This window comes from Rana temporaria, chromosome 3 (assembly GCF_905171775.1).
Source record: "Rana temporaria chromosome 3, aRanTem1.1, whole genome shotgun sequence".
NCBI classification, from domain to species: domain Eukaryota; kingdom Metazoa; phylum Chordata; class Amphibia; order Anura; family Ranidae; genus Rana; species Rana temporaria.
The window spans coordinates 346,031,648-346,053,132 of NC_053491.1; the positions used below are offsets into that span (position 1 = coordinate 346,031,648).

The 21,485-nt window shown below is 44.4% G+C and overlaps 1 protein-coding gene across 1 annotated transcript in view; it reads right to left on the bottom strand.

The window, feature by feature from the left end:
• LOC120932615 (proton-coupled amino acid transporter 1-like) overlaps positions 1-21,485 on the bottom strand; it is a 116,846-nt gene that overhangs the window by 25,993 nt on the left and 69,368 nt on the right. The window contains exons 9-10 of the mRNA XM_040345129.1: positions 11,114-11,280; positions 2,042-2,211 (exon numbers count right to left, since the gene is read on the bottom strand). Coding sequence (XP_040201063.1) covers positions 2,042-2,211; positions 11,114-11,280 — 337 coding nt within the window. The remainder of the gene's footprint in view (positions 1-2,041; positions 2,212-11,113; positions 11,281-21,485) is intronic.

A 21,485-nucleotide genomic window follows, 5' to 3' on the forward strand; every position in this document is an offset into this window, starting at 1 on the left:
TGTATTTCGGTTAATATTTCTTTAGTATATTGCTTATTTTCCTTGATAAGTTCTATCAGAGATTGTTTTAAAGGGATTTGATGTTTTGTGAAAAGCAGAACTGTTTTCCAAATTAAGAAGCAGAGGCTCGTGTGGACTTTTCAAAGGAAGCTAACCCATTTCCCCCCCCTTGCATTCCTGGAAACTTCACTTTGGATAAGCAATTGTGGATTCTCTATAGGAAACTGACTTTGCCCATCCCCCACATCCTGTGTTTTACAGACCCAAGAAGGAACTTGTGTGACGTTTGAAAGAAAACCATTAATTTCTGTGACTTTAAGAAGCTGCTCTGATTGGACTGTTCTAACTCTTTGATGTATTTGGATATGAACTGTCCAATGACAGCCTTACAAGGGGGCGTGTATGCATATTTGTGTGATATTCTCTGTGTTTTAAATAAAGGGCCAGCAGGGTTTGTTCTTCCTGTTGGGATCGAAGCTGAGAGGTGAGCATCATGTAGTCTGATTTTGATTGCACCCATAGCCATTTTGAAATCTTCCGGTAGTATGGATAACCCTGATTCTTCCTCATCAGTTCCAGCACTGTACTCCGAGATTCAGCCCAGATTTGCAGGATGCAAGGATATGGTTCAAATCTCAGAATGGTTCCACCGCATTCAGGATGATTTGGAGGTATGTATATCCCACGGGGTACCTTGCTGCCTGCAAGCAGTGATTTCTGCACTGAATATGCCTCCTGAAACAGCTCCTCTGAGCACCTCTGTAGGTCAGACAGCAGGCCTAATGAAATGTGTGACAGCAGTGCATGGCCACAGTGCAGAGTGAATATGTGTCACCAGGGCTTTTTTTCTCAAACAATAGGTGCTGGAAATTAATACGCCCCACAAAACCCCTCCCCCTACACACACACCTTCCAAACCACATCAAATAGTGGGTGTATACAGTCAAATTTCACGAAAACAGTAGGAAGGTCTTTAAGGGGCATTAAATACCAGGATTGCATTACACACAGAGTGCAGAGCTGTCACTTGTAAACACAGAATCCAGGCTTCTGTGTTTACAAGTGGATGTGGTGAGCAGGCACCAAAGGGTCTGAGCCAATGGTGGTGGAACCGAGTTCCACCAAGTACCCCCTGAAAAAAAGCCATGTGTGTCACAGAATTTAAGTAGGTGAATGTGTGAGATTCTTCAATAGTAGGCTTTCAAAATGTAAGGATCATTCAGAATTATAAGAGTAGGCTAGAAATAATTGAAATACAATGTTGAAATGTATATAGGAGTTATATTTTAACCACAAATACAAATGTCTATTGCCATTTCTTTTGCTATTCTGTAACAGTATATCATGCTAGGATATAAAAGTCAACTGTAATGCCACGTACACACGATCGGATTTCCGGTGGAATTTTCCATCGGAATTCCGATGAAGTTGATTTTCATCAGTCTTGCATATACACTATCAGACTAAATTCCGACCGTCCAAAAAGGTGGCGACGTAAAACACGACAACGAGCCGAGAAAAATGAAGTTCAATGCTTCCGAGCATGCGTCGACTTGATTCTGAGCATGCATGGATTTTTCTCCGACGGAATTCCACACAGACAATTAGAATTTCCCATAGTTTTTTTTTTTCCCCATCTGAAGAATTTAAAACATGGTTTTATTTTTTTACACCGATGGAAAAAAGTCTGATGGGGCCCACACACGATCGTGTTTTCTGATGAAAAAATTCCATCTGAAAAAACGATCGTGTGTACACGGCATTAGCCAAAAGAATAAACTACCATTTCCAGTCAGTCAGATAATGGTCTAGCAATGATGTTGTATCTAAGCCACATTTCCAATAAAGGTAAAACTGTATTTTACAAAACATATTCTAGAAACTGCTAAAGTGCTGCTGTCTGGTGACATGGATAATAGTGAAAAGCATCTATTATAATTATATAAGGCTGTGTATACACACATTCATGTAAAGAAATAACCATTGAGTTAGTCTTAAAAAGATATATAAAATAAAATAAAACAATTGAAGACAAACTTACATGTTATACAAACCAGAGCTGCCCTCACACTCAGATCCACCAATAGCGTCCAGCGTTCAGACACCCTAAAGGTGGCAGTGGGGACTATGATTTCTGCAGCAACATAGAATTGTAATGCAAATGTGATAAAGATCCCAAAGCAATACAGCAGTTTCACAGATTGGTATAGCCTGTGAAAGATAGAAAAAGTGAGTGAGCCTAAAATATCAAAAAAGCGCGTTTCCTACTTATGCTTTTCAAACTTAATATTTTTTTCTTTATGGTATTCTTTATTAAAGAAGAACCAAGCTCTTCAAGTTTTATACAACAAAAAAAAGCAAAAACAAGACAAAATGTGGCATGCAGTATAGGAAGCATTATAAAACAATCCTCAATCTACATGTTAAAAATGTGGTTCGTGTAATATTCCAACATTCCACATGACGTGTTCAATACTTAAAATAACTATTAAACACGTCACCATTTTTCTAGGTAAATATATTTCTAAAGGTGCAATTGCCATGACATTTTCACCACATGTCGGTAACAACGAATACATATAAAGAAACCAAAACAAAAAAAGTTCAGAAATTAAAGCAGGGTTTCGGGCATACATTTTTTTTTTTTTTGTAATCTCAAATACTTTACTATAAATATTCATCAAACACTTACCCAGGGGCGGACTGACCATTGGGACTCTCGGGCACATGCTTTTGATGTGAAAATCCTAAATTTTAGCTGCCCTGCCTATGCAATGCCTCCTGGTGTGGTGGCCATCTGTAAGCCCGGGGGCCCCATAATCTTCTATTGCCCGGGGGCCCCATGAGTTGTCAGTCCACCCCTGCACTTGTCTGATATCTTGTCATTGATCTTGTGGCAGTTTCCATTTTTGCTGTGGGCATTATGAAGCCCAGTTCATGCGTCTTCCTGCATTTTCCGAGCGAGGTGCTTTCGCAATATAACGGCGCTCGTAGCTTGGATTGCCATGACAATGGGCGGCGAAGGAGGAACGTGCTGCCCTGTTATGACAACCTTAATCGTGTAATTTCCTGTATGGAAATAACGCGATTAACAGCAATAGACTCCTAGGAAATTAGTGTTGTGTCATCATTTCCCAGGAAGCCATGGGGGGTTAGGAATGGAAGTTCATCCACCATGGACTAGGAACTAGGCAGATTAGGAAATCTGCCTAGTAACAGCTATTTACAAGGTCAAATATATATATATATATATATATATATTTTTTTTTACAGATTATTTTTTTTATATTAAAAGGGAAGCTGTTGATGAAAAGGTTTTTTTTTTTTTTAGGGTGGAACTCCGCTTTACGTTATGTGTAATAAAAATGGAATGACAAGGGGAAAAATCATTGAACACATGAAGAAAGGGAGGTGCAAAAAGTCATGGAAAGCCAAGACACCAGCTGAAATCTATCAGTAATTAGAAAGCAATCCTGACCTTTGTCAGTGCAAATTAATATCAGCTGGTTCAGTCTCAACTGATGGTCTATAAAAAGGTGTCGAACTACCTAGGTGTCACACAAACCTCTCCTGATGGGTAAAAGGCAAAGAGCTCCATCAAGTCCTTCGCAACCTTATTGTTGCAAAACATACGTATTGGTTATAGAAGGATTTCTAAACTTCTAAATGTTTTAGCAAGCACTGTTGGGGCCAGAATCCATAAGTGGAAAGAACATAATTTCACCATAAACCCCCAGATTTCTGATAGAGGACTGAAAAGAATTATCAGAAGAGTTGTCCAATAGCCAAGGACCACTTGTGGAGAGCTTCAGAAAGACCTGGAATTAGCAGGTACAATTGTTTCAAAGAAAACAATAAGTAATGCACTCAACCGCCATGGCCTGTATGCACGCTCACCACACAAGACTCCATTGCTGAAGAAAAAGCATGTTGAAGCTTGTTTAAAGTTTGCTGCACAACATTTAGACAAGCCTGTGAAATTCTGGGAGAATATGATGTGGTCAGATGAGACCAAAATTGAACTCTTTGGATGCCATAATACACACCATGTTGGGACGTCAAATGGAACTGCACATCACCCCAAAAACACCCCCATACCAACAGTGAAATTGTGGGAACATCATGGTGTGGATCGATTTTTCAGCATATGATACTGGCAAACGTCATATCATTAAAAGGAAGGATGAATGGAAAAATGTTCCTAGACATTCTTGATAAAACTCTGCTGCCATCTACCAGATATATGAAGATGAAACAAGGGTGGACATTTCAGAAAGACAATCAATGACCCCAAACACAAAGCCAAGGAAACTGAGTTGGTTTTAAAGAAATAAAATAAAACTGCTAGAATGGCCCAGCCAATCACTTGACTTGAATCCAATAGAAAATCGATGGAAATAACTAAAGATCAGAGTTCACAGAAGAGGTCCATGGAACCTTTAAGACTGTGGCCCAGATTCTCAAAGAAGTTACGCCGGCGTATCTCGAGATGCGCTGCGTAAGTGTATATATACGCCGGTGTATCTATGCGCTGTACCCACAAAACCAGATACGCATGAAAATAGGCTTCTTCCGACCGACGTAACTTTTCTACGCCGGCGTAGCGTGGGCGCATATTTACGCTGGGCGCATCTTGCACTCCCATTGATTTCCTATTCAAATATGCAAATGAGGGAGATACGCCGATTTCCGAACGTACGTCCACCCGACGCAGGCTACGCGCGGTGCGCGTAAGCTGTACGTCCGGCCTAAAGTTACCTCTCATAAAGCAGGGGTAACTTTGCACCAGACGTGTGCAGGTCAGCTGGAGAGCAGCTTCAGCAGCACCGTTATGGACGAGCTGAGCAACCACACTTGCAGAACAACACATCTGTATGCCAACATGCCAGGGGAAGGCATGGTCATAGCACTACTAGTGTGTGCCCAGGCGCGTAGAAGGAGAAGGGCACGGGAGAGGATATACCGAACGCGCATGAACGTCTTCGGCATGGGCGATTCGGAGGTGTATCGCATCTTCAGATTCAACACTGCTGCCATCCTGGAATTAGCCACAACCCTGCAGGATGACATCACCAGCCAGACACATTGCTCACATGCAGTGCAGCCACTGGTCAAGGTACTGGCAACAATCATTTCCTCGCCAGTGGATCTTTTCAGCGTACAAGTGGAGTTGTGGATGGGATGTCACAAACCAGCATGAGCAGATGTGTGCACCAGGTTGTCCCTGCAATACTCAGACGCATGTCCCACCACATCATCAGACCCACCCAGGAGCACCTGCGGAATAAGGCGGATTTTGTCAGAATTGCAGGATTCCCACTCACCGTGGGGGCTTTTGATTGCAACACATGTAGCACTACGGCCCACCTGTGCCACAGAGCACATATACCGCAATCGTAAGCACTGGAATTCCATCAACGTACAGGTGATAGTCGATGGCCAAGGGCTCATATGGCACGTCCGTGCCAAACACCCAGGGTCCAGCCACAACAGCTACATATACCGTCAAAGCAATACCCCAACAGAATTTGAACAGAACGTGTATGGGGACAGCTGGCTGGTTGGTGAGTGACATGGGTGTCAGGCATGACTGTCCGACCCCATGATGCAGACAATACGAGGGGCACATGCACGACCAACATCCTCCTGTCTTTTCCCTTCCAGGTGACTCTGCATATGCACTTGGGCCCCATCTCATGACTCCATTCCGGGATCCCCAAACTACAGGAGAGCAAAACTATAATGCTGCACACATACGTACCCGTGCAGTGGTGGAACGCACATTTGGCATCCTGAAGTCCCGTTTCCGATGCCTGGATAAGTCTGGGGGGACCCTGTTGTATTCCCCAAACTTTGTGTGCCAGATCATCGGGGCATGTTGCATTCTGCACAACTTTGCCGAGAGAAAGGGCCTGGAAATTGACATACGTGATGACCTGACCCCCGAACCAGACATTCCCCCCCTGCCCGAGGCTACCCCGTCTGCTGAGGGAACAGCAGTCAGGAGTTGTCTCGTGGAACGTATCTTTGCACGTTAAACACACACATTCATCATGGCACAAGGACAATGCACGCATGCACACCACTGTGGTCCCTAGCTCACATACAACCACATACACATCACATTGGATTAGCCCAAGTCCAACATGCAGGACTTGGGAGCAGCAACGCCATGCATGGGCTCCAATTATTTCGCTGACCATTCATACCACATTCACACGGGTCGTGGGGATAACTTCTCCCCAACGACCGAGGGTGATACCCCTTTGTTGGCAGGAGTGTCACCCCCCCATTCACACACCAGTCACACTATAATCTGCACGCCTAACCGTGTGCAGTGATTGTAACAAAACAAAAACGCTCTTCACCAGAGCACAAAAAAAGGCAAACCCAAATAATCAGTTGCCCTGTCGTGGGCCAAGCCTGCTGCCACGGCCACGGCTCCTTAGTGCCTGGTAGAAGGCTCAGGTGGGGGCATCAGGTGGAGGAGCATCCACTGGTCTCTCCCTGGCTGGAGGCCTGCCCTCTAAAGCCACGGCAATGCAGGTGAGGATGGTGTTAGTCTCTGACTGCACCAGCCGCGACTGTCTCCCCTCCGCCTCAATGGCAGCTGTGTTGTCCTGGACGACCTCAGTCAGGGACCTCACCTCTGCCACAAGGGTAGCCATTGTGGCCAGCTCCCCCAGGCAGGTGATCACAGCTGCAGTGTTGCCAGACACATCTTGCAGGGCGTCATTGATGTGTCCCGTGGAGGCCAGGCTGTCTGCCACTCGCCTCATCTCCACGGCCATCTCACCCATATGGCGGGTCTGAGAGTCCTGGGCCATGGTTAGATTTTCAGGCAGGAAGTCAGGAACCCCCCTGGTCTTCCTGGTTGCCTTCCTGGGGCCAGGAAAGGCTTGAGCCCTGGCATACGGGGAGGCACTTGAGGGAGTGGGTGGGTTGGGGATGGATCCTGAGGGGCTGGATGAGATGAGGCTTGATGTCCGGGACGGATCAGCCGAGAGGGAGGACTCCTCCAAATAAAAGGCACACCTCCTCACCCATATGGAGCGCATCCTCCTCAATCACCTCTTCAGTGGAGGTATGGGCACCACTCCCCTCCACCAATGCCTCTTGGCTTCCCAGGGGGTCAGGGGCATGATGATCAGGGGATGAAGGTATGGGACGGGCAGAGGCACCAGACGGCCCAGCTCCCTCCTGGACATCTGCAGATGACGCAAAACATTCACATGTTGGTGGACCCACACAGTTGGCACGTGTTCCCTTCCACCCCCTCACATGCTACACACCAGATAGGAGAAAAAACACACTTACCTGTCCTCAAGGCCGGCTCAACTGAGTCATAGCCCTCAACTCCCTCTCAAGGCACCGGGGCAACCACCTGCTCCTCAGAAGTCAGCCGAATAGTAGAGGCTGGTCCACCTCCAGTACCCCTGGCATGCCTCATATTGCCCAGCTTCTCCTTGACCTTCCTGCGCAGGTCATTCATTTTCTTGGCAATGTCCTGGGGCCTCCTCACCTCATTCCCTAGGGCATTGACCTGGGTGGGTATCCGCATAAGGATCTCATCGCTCTTCCCCTTGCTGGTGTCCTTACTCTGTGCCCCATGGAGGCGAGCATCATATCTCTCCATGGCCGATATTATGATGGCCCTCTCCTCTGGGGAAACGTTTTTCTTCCTATTCCCACTACTCCGAGCAGACATGGTCAACAGGAAGAGAGCAAAAGTACTTACACCACTAACAGACAGGTATACTTTTGCACTCGACGGGCGCATGTCTGGGCGTATTTATGCCCTGGGCGTAAACGATGGGCCGGCGTAACTTAGGATTTACGCCGGGCATAGTTGTCAGCATGCGCAGAGGGGCGCGGGACATACAGTCACGGCGCATGCGCCGTTCGTTCGGCCCTTCATTTGCATGGGGTCACGCTTCATTTAAATAGATCACGCCCACTTCCTTCCTACTTTGATTTTTGCCGGCTTACGCCAACAATTTTACGTTACGCCTGCGCAAAATTGGACGCATTTGCTTTGAGAATACGGACCTTACCTCTCTAAGTTACGTCGGCGTAACGCAAATGAGATGCGCTACGCCGGCATAAAGATGCGCCGATCTACGTGAATCTGGGCCTGTGTGTGCAGAAGAATAGGTCAGAATCACATCTGAGCAATGCATGCGACTAGTTTCTCCACACAGGAGGAGTCTTGAAGCTGTCATTACCAACAAAGGATTTTGTACAAAGTATTAAATTCAATCAATAAAACAAGGATTGTACATAGAAAAATATCGGACCTCTGAAAAGTATAAGCATGCATATGTACTCAGTACTTGATTTGGGCCCCTTTTGCAGCAATACTGCCTCAATGCGGCGTGGCATGGAAGCTATCAGCCTGTGACACTGCCGAGGTGTAATGGAAGACCAGGATGCTTCAATAGCGGCCTTCAGCTCTTCCACATTGTTCGGTCTCATGTCTCTCCTCTTTCTCTTGGCAATGCCCATAGATTCTCCATAGGGTTCAGGTCAGGCGAGTTTGCTGGCCAATCAAGCACCGTAATCCCACGGTCATTGAACCAGGTTTTGGTGCTTTTGGCAGTGTGGGCAGGTGCCAAGTCCTGCTGGAAAATGAAGTCGGCATCCCCATAGAGCTTGTCTGTGGAAGGAAGTGTGAAGTGCTCCAAAATCTCCTGGTAGATGGCTGCGTTGACCCTGGACTTAATGAAGCACAGTGGACCAACACCAGCAGATGACATGGCTCCCCAAATCATCACAGACTGTGGAAACTTCACACTGGACTTCAAGCATCTTGCAGTGTGTGCCTCTCCATTCTTCCTCCACACTCTAACTCCTTGGTTTCCAAATGAGATGCAAAATATGTTTGGTTTGTTTGTCTTTAGCCCAGGTAAGACGCTTCCTGAAGTTGTTTGTTGTTCAGGAGTGGCTTGACAAGAGGAATACGACATTTTAAGCCCATGTCCAGCATTTGTGTGTGTGTGGTGGCTCTTGATGCGGACTCCAGCCTCAGTCCACTCCTTGTGAAAGTCCAACACTTTTGAATGGCCTTTTCCTGACTTTTCAGAGGTCCGATATTGCTCCATGTACAATTCTTGTTTTATTGATTGCATGCAATATTCAAATTCCTGAGATTGTGGATTTGGGGTTTTCATGAGCTGTAAGCCATGATCATCACAATTATGACAAATCATGGCTTGAACTATCTTGCTTTGCATGTAATGAGTCCATCTCATATTATTTTCACCTTTTAAGTTGCATTAGTGAAATAAATGAACTTTTGCACAATATTCAAATTTTTCGAGTTTCACCTGTATGTCATAAAATCTGCCGCTAGCATTAACAGAGCTGTCTTTGTGTTCCTAAGTCCCCCCTATAACTTTTTTTCATATTTAGTTAACAGACCAGGCTGTGCAGCAAATATGGAAGTTAATAGTGTTGAGACAAACCATTTTAATACTGACAGAAATGCTACAATGGTCAGTTTTTATTCATTTAGTTAAAACCTCTTTTAAAAAGGAAAGAAAACTTCCTGTAACTGCTTAAGAGAGTTAGCTGAAGTTATTCCGCGTACTCACGATCAGAATTTCCGACAACAAAAACGTGGCTTTTTTTCCCGAAGGAATGTTAGCTCAAACTTGTGTTGCATACACACGGTCACACAAATGTTGTCTGTAATTCCGAACATCAAGAACACGGTGACAAACAACACTACGACGAGCCGAGAAAAATGAAGTTCAATGATTCCGAGCATGTGTTGAATTGATTCCAAGAATGCGTAGGATTTTTGTTCATCGGAAATTGCATACAGACAAACTTTTGCCATCGGAAAAATAGAGAAGTAGCTCTCAAACATTTGTTGTCAGAAATTCCGACAGCAAATGTCCGATGGAGCATACACACGGTCGGAATTTCCGACCAAAAGCTCACATCGAACAATTGTTGTCGGAAATTCCGATCGTGTGTACGAGGCTTTAATTTGTTTGTCACTTATGTAAAGCCCACCTTAAGCCTGCTATAGATGGTTCGAATTTCAGTCATATCAGCCAGTACCAGCCGAGATTCAAACCATCAATGGGCAGGCTAAACGCACCCAAGTCAATCCATCGACTTACTTGGGTACAACCGCCACATCAGATTTTCGGCATGTGATTATTCCCAGTGGCTATAATCCCTGTGTTCTCCCAGCAGGGTCAGCTCCCCTCAATTCAGCACATTTGATGTGAACAAGTCAAAGTTTATAGGTCAACTTGAATTTGGGCATAAGGTTCATCTCCTTCCCCTGTCTGGGGGCTGGCCCTACATCTATGGATCACAGAGTGCAGTTCGGTCCCTCCACAGCTGGTCCATGCGCTGGATCAACCCCAAATTTACAGTCAGGATTCAAAAAGCAGCCTGGCTCAGCCTCTCACAAGCCGCTAGGAGACCAAGCCAGCCATTCTGCCCCGGGCACAGCCCAACGCTGCAGTGAGTGCTGGAAGGACAAAGCAGAGAGCCAGTGACTTAAAGTCACCGCTCTGTGCTCAGAGTGGAGGGGAAAATGAGCGATCTGAAGGAGTTTTATCGCTCAGCTCTCAGTGTAGAGGAGGTGGGGGCAGATGAAGCATCAGATCGATTTTTTTTGGGGGGGGGGGAACCATACATTTCTTGTAAACATATTCCTTCTCTTTAGTCACATGCCACAAGGTCCTTCTTTTTCCTTTTAGAAATGGACAGTCCCACCAAAAGACTAGCATCATAAGCAGCAGGGAGCAATAAGTCTTCAAGGAATAGCATAGGAGAGGATGCGAGTATTGCAGTAAAAGTAAACTTTTTTTCTGTTTTAGCACCTGCTGTAAATGTAAATTTTATTTATGTTAAACAGGGTTTCAAAAATTATTTTTTTGCATTTAACCTGTACTGAAAAATACAACATAATTAAGGCTCCTTGTGTGCAAGATCTGTAACTGCATAACCATTTAGGTTGCACTTAAAAAAAAGGAAGATTAACCTTTTATACAGAAGACCCACAAATGCATTTTTAATTTGACTACTATATTTTACAGACAGATAAAATACATAGACAGGTAGAGATGGACAAGTTGTCCCCCCAACTTACCAGCAATTTGGTAAATTCAGAGTAATGCTAGGCTGTATCATGGAGCCAAAACGCAAGTATCCAAGTGTACCCATGCTGATGTAAAGAACAGTGACGATACCCATGCCAACATACAACACAACAGGAAATTGATGGGGGATCTTCATCTTATTCTCCAAAGGTAGAATCTGGAAAGGATAAGAATGACTGTAGTATATGCCATACAGATTATAGAATGGTCTGGTTTTATTTTTTTGATTTGTAGAATTTTAACAGTTCTTCAACAGCTGATAATTTGTGACGATTCAAAATACTAACCACAACATACAAGACCATCCACAATATCACCCCCAGCTACATTACCAACCTCATCTGCAGATATTGGGCAAATAATCCTCTCCGATCCTCCCAAGACTTCCTGCTCTCTAGTTCCCTTGTTACCTCCTCCCATGCTCACCTCCAGGACTACTCCAGAGCCTCTACCATCCTCTGGAACTCCCTGCCCCAATATGTCCTGTCTGCTCCTACTCTTTCCGTCTTTGGGGAATCCTTGAAAACTCTCTAATTTAGTGAAGCCTACCCTACCTCAACCCAAGAACTGTACCAAAGTCACCTCCATCAGATCATCCAGTGCAACAATTACCTTTTGTACCACCTTCCCCTCCCTTTATATTGTAGGTTCCATGAGCAAGGCCCTCCTATTCTATCTGTATTGAACTGTATAGTAATGGTACTGTCCCAAATTAATATTGTAAAGCACTGCATAAACTGTTGGCGCTTTATAAATCCTGTATAATAATAATGCACAACCTGTTAAATGGCGACTAAACCACCAGACTAACAATAGCACAGCTACAAAACAACAAAAATAAATAAATAAGCACAATGCACATGGGACTGTGCAGAAAATCACTAACTAAAACACATATAAAAATAAATAAATAGCTATACTTAGTAGAACTTGGGCCCCAAAAAAATCTGCAATAAAAAAAAAAAAAAAAAAATTATTCATGATTCAAATCGAGTTTTTGTTTCCTGATGGACACCGCGCTGGTCCTAAGTTTTTAGACGAGGCCGAGGCAAGAATACAGTTTTTTCCGATGATTTGTGTTGGGCAAAATTTAAAGAGACAATTGTCAAGACTGAAAGGGTTTTTTTCTTTATGGCTATAGTACTTGTCTTTTTTTTTTTTACTTTGTTCATAAAAGGAGCGTGCAAAAATCTATCACATTTGCGTAATTTACAGTATATTCTTCAAATACACTAGTGTCATTCCAACCTTATCTGCATTTCTACCTGAACTAAATGAATGCAGATACTGCTGTAATATTTACTTTTCAGGAGCATTGGAGTTCCTTAAGTAGCTAGTGTTCTGAGACGTGCAGACTAAGGATGAGCACCGGCGTGTTCTCAAAGCCCACCAGGAAGTTGGCACTGCGCTGCGCTAATCACAGGCAGTCAGACATTTCCCGATCTCTGCAGCCTCGCATCGGGAAAATGTCTCACTGCCCGTTATTAGCGCAGCGCCAACTTCCTGGCGGGCTCTGCATGTGGTCTTTGCGAACACGCCGGAGCTCATCCTTCGTGCAAACAGAAGCACAGAGTTGGGTCTCACTACCTGCTCATCCAATCAGTGCCTAGCGCAGTGCGCTCTCGGCTGTGAATCCACAAGCTGTCACAGCTGGGTGCCCACACTGGTGAAGCCAACGCTGGGGAGAGAACAGAGGCTTTGGGCAGCCACATCGCTGGACCGTGGGACAGGTGAGTGTGGGTTTATTAAATGTCAGCAACTACACTTTTTTGTAGCCGACAACTTTTAATAAACAGAAAAATAGGTGGAACACCGCTTTAATTAAGCTGCATTACTTTCTAGATCAAGTCTATAGTCTATGGGGTTGATTTACTAAAGGCAAATCCACTTTGCACTGCAAGTGCACTTGAAAGTGCAGTCGCTTAAGATCGGAGGGGGGAAGATCTGAAATGAGGGGAAGCTCTCTGCTCTTTTTTATTTTCCTTGCATCACTCCCTCAGATCTACAGCGACTTCACTTCCAAGTGCACTTGTAGTGAAAAGTGGACTTGCCTTTAGTAAATAAACCCAGAGATGTCATAGCTAGCTCTGAAGAAACGCTCAGAGCTTATAGTAACATCTGCAGGCTGAACACTGTAGCACATTTTTGTCAAAAGGCTAATAACCAGGGTACTGTTGACAATAGAATTGCAAGAATCCAAGATAAATATCTCTTAAACAAAGATATTTCTACACAAAAAGCAGAAACATGCCCTTTAGGTAAATGGAAATTAACAACTGTCCTCTCAAAATACCTAAATGGATGGGAATATTATGCACAATGAATCTGTTCATTATAACTTCTTAGTACATAGCAGTGCAATGGGATTGTGTGCTCCATATATGTGCAAGGAGCAGCCAACACCTGGCCTCTCGCACACAATTCCTGCCACTCCACACCTTCTGTCTAAGATGCCAGGCTGTCGGATCCCCTGCTGCGGCCGGTGTATTAATTTCCTCCCAATGGCCGCAGACCTCCTTCCCCCAGGTGCCTGGATCTAGCGAGTACAGCACACTCTTCTTCCTGCGCTGTGCCCAGCTGGAAGACAAAGAACTCGCCCCAGGCTGCATGCCTGACATGGCTGCGCTGGGAGGGGGCAGAGCCTGTTGCCTGGGCAATCTCATGCTAAAGCGTGGGATCACGCCCCAGCTCAGGTATAGTATATCTACCTGGGGGAAACCGTGCCAGAATTCTATTGCCAGTCACCCTGGATACTACATATGCCTGTGAGGACTCCAGACTGAGGTCAGACCTCCAGAGGCTGCCTTTCATTACCCAGCTGCCTCTCTGTCTGTGTCCTCTGCCCTCCTTGGTTTCTGGTCCAAGTCCAGGGTGCTCACCGGCAACCCAGGGCCAGCAATTTGAGCTTGAGCCCCTGAACCCTCCCTGCTCTCCCCTTACTGCAACATATTAACTGAGATTCCTTTCCCCTTGCCATGCCTTATTGATGCCCTATGGATGGTTTCCTTTTTGCAGTTCCTTACTTCCTCTCTATGGACACATAACCCTTGATCCGCTATTCCATTGCCCTGAGGATCACCTCCCCCTGCTGTGCCATATTACCACTCTGAGGATCATTTTCCCTTGCCATGCCCTATTGTTGCCCTGTGTACAGTTTCCCTGTTGCTGTGCCATATTTACTTCTCCATGGACACTTAACTCATGCTGTGTCTAATACTGCCCTGAGAATAATGTCCCCTTGCTGGATGATATAGTTACTCATGAACTGTTTATCCGTGCTGTGGTCACTGCTACTCCATTAACTGTCTTTCATGCTGTGCCCATTGCCACTCCAGGAACTGTTTATCCATGATGTACCCATTGCAACTCTGTGGACTCTCTCCCAGTGCTGGCTGTGTCCTAATGCCATCCCTCCCATACCTCCCAGTTCCTCAATAACCGCCAATGCGCCAGGTTCCATGTGATTTGCCCCAGTGTGCCCTCTCTCTCTCTCTCAGCACTCCTAGTGCGTCACAGAAGGTAATATACAGTACATACAATAATAAAATTAACACCATGTGTGCATTCAATATGCAATTATACCAGAAAAATTTCAGAATGTGCAAAAAACTACACATTTATAACCTTCCCATGAAGCTACAGAGAAATGTCAAGCTCCAGTGATGTCTTAAAGAACTGTCAGCTTTATGCACTGAGGCCAACGACCTTTCAATTATAAGACTGCTGCAATTAACATACAATTAGCTGCGCAGTTACATACAGGTCATTAAACTGTATGTTTAGACATGCATTGCCCGAAACAGTGACCTCTCACAAGCCTTGGATTCTGCCACTGTACAATGTGGAGAATTTCATCCCACCATCTTGCAGGTTAACCTGCTTCACTCAGAATTCGTCGGAATAATCTGACATCAATATACTTAATGTCCAACTAAACAGACAAGAAGCAGATGCATCATTACCTTTGTAGAGATCAGATTTACAAATTGTAGATATTATCCTTTAGCAAGTCTTTATTGACAAGTGATCATCACTGAGAAGATTATGTAATCTGTCAAAGTATATACAAGAGCATAGACAGGCCACATTCCTTGCATGACATCACTCATTTTCTCTATTCATAGTAGACACTACAGTAAAACCTTGGTTTGAGAGCGTTTTGCAAGACAAGCAAAATGTTTTAAGAAATGTTGCCTTGATATACAAGCGATGTCTTGATATAAGAGTAGCGTCCTGTCACAACTGAGTATAAAAAAGAAGACGGGAGCCTCTAAGTGTAGCAATATGGTTACATTTAATGAAGGTACAACATTTAGCAACTTATTGCTACACTTAGGCCCCATTCACACCTCCGCGACAAAACGCCCGACGCCGGACGCTCGTGCCGCTGGAGGGGAGAATTCCCATTGCTGTCTATGAGATGGTTCACATCTCATAGACGCCGTACGCCTGAAAAAAAAAGTCCCGGACCCTTTTTTTCAGGCGGCATTGGCGTTCGGCCATACAAAGCAATGGGAAGACTTTGTTTTAAAAAAAAAAAGTTACACACTCGCGGCAAAATACGCCGCGTACGCGGCGTATCTTGTCGCAGAGGTGTGAATGCAGCCTTAGAGGTGCCTCTCTTCTCTTTTTATACCCTGTAAAAAAAATGCTTTGATATACAAAGTGCTTTGGATTACAAGCATGTTACTGGAACGAATTATGCTCGCAATTCAAGGTTTTACTGTATACCAAATCCAGTTAATGAAGGCAAAATCAGGATAATTGAATTATGTAATTTACATCGGAATATTAAAAGCAGAAGGCCTTATCATGAATGTAATAAAGAGCTGTTAGGCTGGGTTCACACTACGGTTTTCCCGTCCGTCAGCCGCATACGATTTATATGAAAAACCGTATGCGGCTGAAACGGACGGGAACGTATGGAACCGCACATATGTGCGTTTTCCATTGACATTAATGTTAAAGGAAAACGTATGCGTTTGCCAAACTGTTTTAAAAACGACCGCAAAACCGTGGTTGAACACGGTTTTGCGTACGTTTAAAAAACGTTTTGCCAGCAAATCGTACGCACCCGGATGCATCTGAGTGCATACGATTTGCAATGCATTGTCTATCTATACGTTTTCCCGTCCGGGCCCGTACGTTTTCAATACTGAAATCGTATGCGACTGACGGACGGGAAAACCGTAGTGTGAACCCAGCCTTACACAGGTTCTACTAATACTGATGAACCTAAAATTCCATCATGATGGCACCTTTGTGTTTATTAATAACCTGAATGTAGATGTTGTATAGAGCCATACTGTGAAGCAGCTCCAACCTCATACAAGTCTAGAAGGGCTTAGCATTTAAGGGTGTGCAGTGCTAAAGAGGATTCCTGGCAAGCTGGAATAAACACTGAAGCAGGAAGCTTTGCTACTACAGAGTTAAGTATGAAGCTAGGGTGGAGGATGTTATGGCAAGTAAGATCAGGTGGGATACGAAGAATTACAGGACTTTTTTAAAATACATTTGCCCTTTAAGGCCCCTTTCACACTTGTGCAACTTTACCGCAATTTCAGGGAATGCCTGTGTAAGTGGCATCAAAATCGGACCAAAGCAGTGCAAGGACTACTTTGAAGTCGGAAATAATTGAAGTCGTACTAATATGAATGCTTGTCATTGGAAATCATGGGAAATGACTTGTCATGCTACCTTGCCATCACAAATCGTGGGACAAGTCGTATAGGTGTAAAAGGGGCCCAAGTGTAAATTTTAGGTACCTGAATTTAACTAAATATCAACACATATGGTTACCTGGATTTATGACACTGTACCACTAAATTTATACTTGACACATGGTTAGAGTTCACTTTAATGTTTCTGATGTAAATTTTAACCCTTTCGCTGCCAGGGCCCTTTTTGCATTTTTTTGCAAAAGTAAAAAAAAAAAATTTAGGCTTGAAGATTACACAAAACCCACAAATTTTCTGAAAGCAGATAGCCTAGAGAATAAAAAAATAGCTATAGTTCCAATTTTTTATGTCACACTATACTACCGCAAAGGTCTAGAAAACGCAACATTTTTGTAAAAAACACACAAACTTGAAACTGAATAAACTAGCCAAATTTTTGGTAAAATATAAAAGACGAGGTTTGCGCCGAGTAAATGGATACCCAATACGTCAAACCTATATTTTCTATAGGCGACACTTCAAAAGCCCCCTATAGGTATCAGTTTAGTGTTATGGAGGAGATCTTGTGTTAGAATTATTGCTCTCACTTCGGCGTACATGGCAATATGTAACATGTGTATCGCAATCAACGTTTTCACGTTTAGGCGCACCAACGCATGCTTTTACGTTCGTGCTTGTGTGTATATGTGGGCTACAAAAAAAGGGAATAGAGGATTTTATGTGCTTGTGTGTAACCAATTTTGTTTTTGCAAAAAAAAAAAGAAGGAAAAATTATATTTTATTTTCATCACGTAGGGGGACAAAAAATCCTCTATGTGCCGTTTTTGACATGGTAACAGGTGCTTTTTATTGAGATATGCAAGGTCGATTTTTCGGGTCGCGAGGAGGAGAGCGGACGTGTGTCCGCTCTTCTCCTTCCCTTCCAGCCGCCGGCACCCACCACAGAGCTCCCAGGCCCGACCAATAGGCAAGCGGAGCACGGTAAGGTGGCTGCAGCCACCAGATTTTGTGCAATACCCCCCCCCCGGCTGTCAGGTCAATACGACGTACGGACCTGGCAAAGAAAGCAGAGTTTCCAGTCTTTTTTTACACTCTCAATGTTTCCAAGGCACCCCGGTGTTCAGTGCTAAATAGTTTTGGGAAGCCTAAAAATCATGGGGTATTTGAATACATGCCTGCAATCAACTGTCATGAACAGGCAAGGGATCGGGAGGTGCATGCTGAGTAGCCAGCTGCACGAATCCCAGAAAAAGACATGAGCGGGCTTCAGACACACACACACACACACACACATCATAGATGGCGACCTGCCTGCTTCCGAGATCAGGAACATTTTGAAAGACTTAAAATTGATTGTAAAAGGTTTGTTTTTATAAAAAAAAAAAAAAATTAAAATAACAAACATGTTATACTTACCTGCTCTGTGCAAGGGTTTTGCATAGAGCGGCCCGACTCTTAATCGAGTGCCCCCACGGAGAGCTGCTTTTCTTTAGGGCTCTCGTGCGGGCGTGCTCCCGAGTCTTGCTGCTGCATCCATTGACACAGACAGCGGGTCTGTGCCGCCCCTCGGGTCACTGGATTTGATTGACAGCGGCGGGAGCCAGTGTCTCCTGCTGCGAGGGAGAGAGGGAGGGAGGGAGGGAGGGAGGGGGAGAGAGAGAGAGAGAGGGAGGGGGAGAGAGAGAGAGAGAGAGAGAGGGAGGGGGAGAGAGAGAGAGAGAGAGAGAGGGAGGGGGAGAGAGAGAGAGAGAGAGAGAGAGAGAGAGAGAGAGAGAGAGAGAGAGAGAGAGAGAGAGAGAGAGAGAGAGAGAGAGAGAGAGAGAGAGAGAGAGAGAGAGAGAGAGAGAGAGAGAGAGACTAAACTAAAAGCCAGTGAGGTAAGCTGCAGTGTTCCTGTGCAAAAAAAGGAGCACTGTTGACAAGAGGTCAGAGTAGATTGACAGACAGATGAGCTTATTAGTCTGTCACTGTCTAATTACAGGTTGGGTTAAAAGAAAAGACCCAGTTGTATCACTTAAAGTGGTTCTAAAGCAGGGATATGCAATTAGCGGACCTCCAGCTGTTGCAAAACTACAAGTTCCATTATGCCTCTACCTCTGGGTGTCATGCTTGTGGCTGTCAGTCTTGCTATGCCTCATGGAACTTGTAGTTCTGCAACAGCTGGAGGTCCGCCAATTGCATATACCTGTTCTAAAGCCTTGGTGTTTTTTTACCGTAATGCATTCCCTGCATTAATATATAAAAAACACCCCACTATTTCCCTCCCCCCTTCTCTAAACACGTACCTGAGCCTGTCAATCTTCCAATGTAGCAATGTACCCAGCTGCATTCTTCTCTCCCCTCTCTTCCTCTTCTCACAGGGACTCAGGCAGCAGCAGGAGCCATTGGCTCTTTGTGCTGTCAGTCAAATCCTGTGAACATAGAGAGGGAGGGGGGCCGAGTCGCACTGTGTGTCTATATACACACAAAGAGCAGCTCGGGTTCCAGTCTACAAGTGTGCCACCATAGGAAGCAGCTTCCTATGGTGGCTCACCGAGAAGAGAAGGAGCCGGGAGTGCCGGCGGAGGACCCCAGAAGAGGAGAATCGGGTCTGCTCTTTGCAAAACCATTACACAGAGTTGGTACATATATCACTGAAAATAAAATAAAAAAGTGTATGAGAGTATTTACAATCACTAGAGAAAAGTCAGCTCTTCAGACACAGTTTGCCAAGAAATCTCAGAAATACAAATCCTTTGGTAGCTAAAAACAATTCCCTTACATTTATTTCATCTGTGTATTTAGCAGTTGGCCTAGAGTTCAGCTTTAACATCCATCTGTATAATTCAGTTGACATGCCCATTTCCTTCCCCATTATACAACCATATGTGAATTTGAGAAGTGGACACAATGTTTTACATACAATTTCGCTGTAATACAACCAATATTGCACACACAGGCTGATAGATCACAATCCTATTAACCTGAATGGATGGCAAATTTGGAAGGCTGCAATTCAAATTCTGATGCCTGCCCTGTAATTTAGAATTGAATTAGATTTCAAAGGAAAGAATCCCCCCCCCACCCCCAGAGAAAATAAATGAAACTGGCAGGATCGTGGTGCACATCTTAAATAAATGAAAGGAATTTTTCTGCAATTAGTAGAAAACCAAGATTTACAATAGAATGTGTTGCTGGTCAACCATTTTGGAGAAAAAATATACTCTCCATCAAATACCATGTATTAAAATCAAGAAGGAACAATTTTCTACTGCAATAAAATGTTAAGTTATGCTTGCCCGGATTTCATTTCAAGGGCTTGTAGCTAAAGAATGCATTTAAATAACAATTTTCTTTTTTCGTTGAGAAAGAATGCTATCTTTTTAACTGGTTTTCTTTGAACTAGGGAGCGCTCATCGTTAATATTGCTTTGAGTACTGCGTCGGTGAAAAGAGGAATAATGGAATTCTTGAAGGGTTTTTAAAGTGACCCTGTGCATCGTTTTTTTCTGTGTAACAGTAATATAACAGCAAAATGTATAATACATTTGCACAAATTATCTTTGCATATGCAGAATAGAGCAATGTAAAAGTGACCATTATCTTACTGTAGCATTGTAAACATAAAAATATGGACATGGTCAGCAACATGCTCAGTTGGTATTAAGGGGCCCAAAGTGTTCCAAGAAAATGTCCCCCACACCATTACACCACCACCAGCCTGAACCGTTGATACAGGCAGGATGGATCCATGCTTTTGTGTTGTTTACGCCAAATTCTGACCCTACCAACTGAATGTCGCAGCTGAAATCAAGACATCAGATCAGGCAACGTTTTCCCAAACTTCTATTGTCCAATTTTGGTGTGCGAATTGTAGCCTCAGTTTCTTATTCTTGGCTGACAGGAGTGTGACCCGGTGTGGTCTGCTGCTGCTGTAGCCATCTGTTATAAAGCGGGGGTTCACCCAAAAAAAAAATTTTTAACATTACATTCAGCCGAGTTGTCACAATGACAATCGGCTGTTTTTTTTTTTTTTATCCCCGTACATACCGTATTTTCACCGCCGCTTCCGGGTATGTCTTCTGCGGGACTGGGCGTTCCTAATTGATTGACAGGCTTCCGACCCTCGCATACTGCGCGTCACGAGTTGCCGAAGGAAGCCGAACGTCGGTGCGCAGGCGCCGTATAGAGCAGACTCGCAGTCCGGCTTCTTTCGGCAACTCGTGAGGCGCTGTATGCGACGGTTGGAAGCCTGTCAATCAATTAGGAACGCCCAGTCCCACAGAAGACATACCCGGAAGCGGCGGTGAAAATACGGTATGTACGGGGATAAAATGAAAAAAAAACAGCCGATTGTCATTGTGACAACTCGGCTGAATGTAATGTTAAAAAGATTTTTTTGGGTGAACCCCTGCTTTAAGGCTCAATGTGTTGTGCGCTCAGAGATGGTATTCTGCATACCTTGGTTGTAACAAGTGTTTTTTTTGCATTTGTGTTGTATTTCTATAATCTCAAACCAGTCTGCCTATTCAAGTACTAGTCATCAAGTCAAGAAAGGGGACGGTAAATTACACCGTTACTAAAATCCTGACAGATCCCCGGGAAGGGGGGGCTAGGGAAGCACACAGGAAACCAGGGCAGTAGGAGAGCGATAGGGAGGCGGCGGGAGCAGCGTGTGGAGGAACCGATGCCCTCCATTTCCCCCC